Source organism: Dysidea avara, chromosome 2 (assembly GCF_963678975.1).
Source record: "Dysidea avara chromosome 2, odDysAvar1.4, whole genome shotgun sequence".
NCBI classification, from domain to species: Eukaryota; Metazoa; Porifera; class Demospongiae; order Dictyoceratida; family Dysideidae; genus Dysidea; species Dysidea avara.
In genome coordinates, this window is record NC_089273.1 from 11,820,491 (window position 1) to 11,826,490 (window position 6,000).

General features: G+C 41.5%; 1 protein-coding gene and 1 long non-coding RNA gene across 2 annotated transcripts; both read right to left on the reverse strand.

Annotated features, from left to right (window-relative positions):
- Positions 1-1,004: 1,004 nt before the first annotated feature.
- LOC136243337 (uncharacterized) lies at positions 1,005-1,668 on the reverse strand. Its single transcript, XR_010694855.1, has 4 exons — positions 1,560-1,668; positions 1,287-1,351; positions 1,169-1,207; positions 1,005-1,119 (listed from the first exon to the last, which is right to left on the reverse strand). It is a non-coding gene; the product is annotated as an uncharacterized lncRNA (long non-coding RNA).
- Positions 1,669-2,717: 1,049 nt separating this feature from the next.
- Positions 2,718-5,427, reverse strand: LOC136247817 (uncharacterized). Its single transcript, XM_066039639.1, has 4 exons — positions 4,101-5,427; positions 3,703-4,059; positions 2,809-3,470; positions 2,718-2,762 (listed from the first exon to the last, which is right to left on the reverse strand). The coding sequence occupies exons 1-4, from the start codon at positions 5,425-5,427 to the stop codon at positions 2,718-2,720; spliced, it is 2,391 nt and encodes a 796-aa protein (XP_065895711.1).
- Between the last annotated feature and the right edge of the window lie 573 nt (positions 5,428-6,000).

A 6,000-nucleotide genomic window follows, 5' to 3' on the forward strand; every position in this document is an offset into this window, starting at 1 on the left:
CTTAAATCTAGCCGGATTTGCTTTAAAAGGGCCCAATTTAAAAGCCTTTTTTTGTTACAGATGGCGTGCCATACGGGCGGGTGACCCTTCTCGGCCACCATATCAAACTTTTTGTACACGGTTTCACCAGACCCTCTTTTTAGGGTCGGGTGCTGCGAGACTACCTCACTCCAGACCGCAAGGCCGACGCTTGGGCGTATCACACATTAAAACAACACGAAAGAGCATGATTCTTTCAGATTGGATGATGGACCACTGCTAAAGCTGGATAATGGTACTGTAGAAACGTTGAAGACTATTGATCAGCAGCTAAATAAGCCCTATGACTAAAGGAACAAAGTGAGTTCTAGTCTCACGAAACATATAGAATACGGCTTCTCGATAGTCTAATCTGATTGCTGTCTGCACTTGTGTTCTGTAAAGGCCAAACTTATATCGTGTAGCACACCAGACCCTTGCGGTCTGGGGTGAAACTATGGCTTAATGTACAGGTAGTGTAGAACATTTCACACATTATATGTTCCGTTATTATGTAATTAATAGTGTTTTTTACTCAATATCTTGATGAGTATGCGTAGAGTAATAAGAGTATGTAATTCAGGTAACACATAGTGATGTGTAGGAACTTCAGCAGGCCATGTAGCCAGCTATAGGCAAGGGTTTTTTCCCTCACATCTGGCACCCGTGCTTATCTCTATATGGGTACAAGACTGTTGGTATAAGAACAGTTGGCCATCCAAGGAAATTGACTTGGTGCATGTATAATGAATATGATAAATCTTCATACCATCATTAGATCCTAAGTGTTTCCTTTCAAGGAAAGTTACCTGAATGTCTCCTTTATGGTACTAGATAATGAGTACACGTGATCAAAAGTGCTTGACCACTATGGATGCATCGTATGGCTAGTGCAACTGTTGCAGCATGTAGCACAACACCCACAACAGCAAGCCTTCATCATTTCATTCAAAGGATGACACCCGCGTAATAACATTTTCAACAGATTTTAGCTGCTTAAATAAATCCATTGTTTTTACCATACACTGTATGAATAAATAAAACTTTCTATTTAAGTGTCATTGCAGAACTAGTCAAATCCAACCAGACCAAGCATGTGTTCTATGGAAAGTGCTAATTATAATGAATACGCTTATTGAATAACTCTTACATTTTAATCCCATGTGTTGATCTTTTCCTAATTCTGATCCTGCATACACATAAGTAAATGGAGTTCCATATAGAGCACCACTTCAATAGAATACACTTTAATAAGTATATAGACTTACATTTGTCAATGAATTAGTATGCCTGAATCCTTTCTTTTCTCCTGTACAGCATGTCCATCTCAATCCTGCATAATGCATAGAAGATAAACCGCTGCTTGGCCACTTTAAGCAATCAACCAACATTGCTAACAAATTCCTTTATATCTTGCACCACTAACTGGTGCTTTTATATCTACAAAATGGAATTCGTGTACAACCTAGCAACAGTTAGAATATGCTGCATTTAATGCACTTGCATTGTTATTATATGCTTGATCTTTCCTCCATTCTGACCTCTAATCTCCTCCTCTTGTATACTCTCATATATATATATATATATATAGCTTGGTCTCAACACATCCGTAGTTTGCCTACAAAGTGGAGTCCTTGCACAACCTAGCAACAGTATGAATTAATTAGAATACACTACATTTAAAGCACTTACATTGTTATTTTGTGCTTGGTCTTTCCTCCCATCCAACCTCCATTCTCCTCCGCTTGTACTCTAATATAGCTATAGGTCTCAACATGTCTGTAGTGTGTGTCTACAAAGTGGAGTCCTTGCACAACCTAGCAACTGTATGAATTAATTAGAATACACTGCATTTAAAGAACTTACATAGATATTTTGTGCTTGGTCTTTCCTCCCATCCAACCTCCATTCTCCTCCGCTTGTACTCTGATATAGCTATAGGTCTCAACACGTCTGTAGTGTGTGTCTACAAAGTGGAGTCCTTGCACAACCTAACAACAGTATGAATTAATTAGAATACACTGCATTATAGCACTTACATTATTATATTGTGCTTGGTCCTTCCTCCCATCCAACCTCCATTCTCCTCCGCTTGCACTCTGATATAGCTATAGGTCTCAACACGTCTGTAGTGTGTGTCTACAAAGTGGAGTCCTTGCACAACCTAGCAATGGTATGAATTAATTAGAATACACTACATTTAAAGCACTTACATTGTTATTTTGTGCTTGGTCTTTTCTCCCATCCAACCTCCATTCTCCTCCCTTTGTACTCTGATATAGCTAGGTCTCAGTATGGTGCTTTATATATCTGTACATGCTTTATGAATCATTGTTGGTAACACTGCACAGCCGTTCCATCTCCTGGGATGCTGCTTTGGATGTCTTAATTTTAGCACTAACTAAGTCAAGCAGGGTGACCCCTTCTAAAGTTCGCACCCTGCTGAGGGCTACATAGGCCATGCCACCTTCAAACATGGCTGGACCCAGATCAATTACAGCTGCATCTAAAGATAATCCTTGTACTTTGTGGATAGTTGCAGCCACAACACAATAGCAATGGCAATTGAGTTCGTTGCAATGTTACACCTTGTGGAGCAAATAATTTGGCTGAAATAGGCCTAATCTCTACAGCCTCAACTCCGTTGGTACCAGGTACTTGTATTGTATGAATCCTTCCTACATGTGGGTCATGGAATTTTACAAGTACTGCAGCTGGAAGTGACCCTGGTTGGTATTGACATTCTGTATTCCATTTAAATCCAACAATCACCCCACGGACACCATTTACTAAGCCATCTTCACACATGATGTTACGTCTTAGCATCACCTGAGCACCCACAGCTAATTTCAACATACGTGGAAGTCCTGCACAACTATTATCATCTGTGGGAATGAGATTTTCAGGGACAGTTCGTGATGTTACACCTTGTGGGAGGTAACGGGATTCTAGGATACAATGTTCTGCTTTAAACTCATACACTGGGTTGGTTCTGGATAATTCTAATAGACACTGCATATTGTACTCTTCTACATGTTCTTTCCTTGGAAGCAAGTAGAGAGCTGAATGAAATTTAGGGTCATTAAGTTGAACAGGATCAGGGATTCCAGATGTTAACCTTGTACGTAACTTTGCTATGTCTTCATTTGTTTGAGTCCCCGTCCTTATTCTGTTCAGTATTTCTGAGTAACACATATCATTTCTTTGGCGCATGTTCGCAGTCAACTCAATCACTGTGAACAATTCTCTCCACAAGTGTGTTGAGCCTTGTGTGTAGCCCTTGCCATTTTGAAATATAAAGCAATCAGGAACAGGTGGAAGCTGATAGAAATCACCAACAGCAATTATGTTTAATCCACCAAAGTGAATCTCGGTGTCATCGGTTCCCTTAATTTCTGTTAGCCTTTTATGGATGAACACAAAGGTCTCATATGACACCATACTGATTTCGTCTATGACAACAGTATGAACATCTTTCCATAATATCCTCAACTCATGCAACCTTTCAGCACTGAGTTTGGTATACCTTGTAGAATTGTTGTGTTCTACAGGGAGGCATAGTGCACGGTGAGCAGTCGATGCCCCTATATTAAATGACGACACACCAGTTGGGCCCATCATTTTGAGACCCTGTGTGTGCTCGTTCGATGTGTTCCTTGATTACACTAATGATATGGCTCTTACCAGTGCCAGCTCCACCTGTGATGAACAGGTGAAGTGGCTCCGGGAGAGTGTCTCTCTCTCTCATGAAGTATTGGTGGCGAGCACAATTGTACTGTACCACCTGGTCAAATGCTACTCTTTGAGTATCATTCAAGCTAGCAACCTTTTCTTGATACTCACGATCTGTCATTCTTAACCTACAGAGTATGTTGTTATCTCTATCATCAAAGAGGGCAGCCTGAATATCACTATGTTCCTGAGCAGATACTTCTTGGGGACCATCCGATTCAACCAATGCAGCTTGCTCAACATTCTCATCTGCACCATACATTGGGTCAAACTCTGCAGTTTCAGCTTCTACATCTAAAGTACTGTATGCTGCACTGCATTAGGAGCAACAGGCACATATACATTGTCACCGTAACTGTTCTGCATTTCAGACAACTGTTGTATGGCTTGTTGTACTTCTTCAGCAAATGAATTGTGCTCTGAGTTAAGGAACTGTAGTTGGTCCCTCTTTGCTAACAACGCTTCCTGAGCAGTTGCATGCTCTCCAAGCAGGTCTTGTGTCTCCTGACGCCATGGGAAATACAACAACAAAAGATGGTAATAATAATCATCTCCATGGGATTCTGGTGTCATTATTGGAACTCTCAAGCAAGCTTGGTGCCTTCTCTGTACAATAGTTCCCAGGTTATTCTGAAGTTGAAAACGTGGTAGTCGACTAGCACTATCATCAGAGTTTTCACCTTCGTTGTATGTACTACTGACTGTATTGTACCACACAGCAAAATGAGCTAGTGTCATATTGTCATATGGTTGACCTGCTGGGCGTGCAGCATAGCGATCAATGAGACCATGCATGAAAACATTCGTATCACCATCATCCAGTTCACGCAATTGGTGTGAAGGTCTCACAAGTCTAGTACGACGCCGTTTAGGAATAGCAGGGATAAACACTGTTGCACGTGATGAGCCCTTTAGGTGCAGACCTGCCAACAGAAAAGCAGCTTCTTGTTGACTGAGCTGACGATGACTTAAAAGTGTATTCCCAATTTTCCTAAGTCTATCGCGTGCTGTTGCATTTGCAGGCAAATTTGCCAGCTGTTCAGCAATAGCTTGCTTCAGTACTTGTGACTCATCCTTACAAATATAATGGGTCACATACATGGCAGCACCATACACAGAACCAACCACCTGTATATCCATGTTAGGGTTATAGGGATTTACCATTTCTGCACTTTCTTCACGTTTGATTATGTAGAACCTAGCTTTGTTACCTCCATCTGCATGAGGTTTGAGATGGGTAACAGGACTAGGTTGTTTGGGGTAATCAAATCGACAACCAATTCCGCTGTTTTTCTTACACGTGTGTGTGTGTTTGTGCTTTTGCAACCTCAAGACCAGTTCACGCAGTTCATCATCCTCACCTTCTTGTGGTATTCTTGTGGTGATATACTGGTCAATGAAACTGGGGACGTCTCGCAGACCTTCGACTGTTTGAAGGTCAGGAGCATTCTTCACCCAAAACAGCGAATGAACATGGGGGCTGCCCCTTAGCTGAAACTCAATGCACCAAAAGTAGTCTACTATTTCCCCAATGGGTTTTGATGGACCTTTCATGAATCCGAGAATCTTTTGAAATCTCTGAGAGAAATGTCTAGCTGTAGTAACAGGATCACTGAGCAGGAGCTGGTGTTTCTGTTCTGCTGTCAAATCACAAACACTTTCTTCCGTTACTTCCATTCCTGCTAGTGTTGCCAAGACAAAGAGCAAATCAGGCCAGTTCATATCATCAGCAGTCAAATGTAATATAATATGTTGGAGCACCTAGAGTCTTAAACACAGAGAGTAAGTCCATTTTTGCTCTTTGCCAATAGGCTATGGTTGACCTCATGTTATGCAGAAAGCCACAACAACTGTCAGACAACTCTGGGTTGCTCGCAAGGTCCCTGAGTTGTCCAGCACTGAGGCGTTCTCTAGATTCTGGTGGTTGTCTATCTCCAGATGGTCCATCCACTGGCTCTCTTCTATGTTGATGACTACCACGGGCATTGCCTCCTTCTGACCTTAGACGTACAGCTACTGATATGTCTTCACTTAAACAGCGCTGCTCATATACGTTTAGTCCCCAAAAGAGATAGGGTATATGACTAGCCCATCTATTGTCCTCACTAAGAAGGCTTGACTGAAAATAATTTAATGTACTGACTGGTGGATCTCTAGGAGTCTTGTATCCATTTCTCCCATCTGGGAACAATGTTGGAAAGGCCATTTGCTCTGCAGTAGTGGATGTAATTAAGCTAATAGGGGCACCTT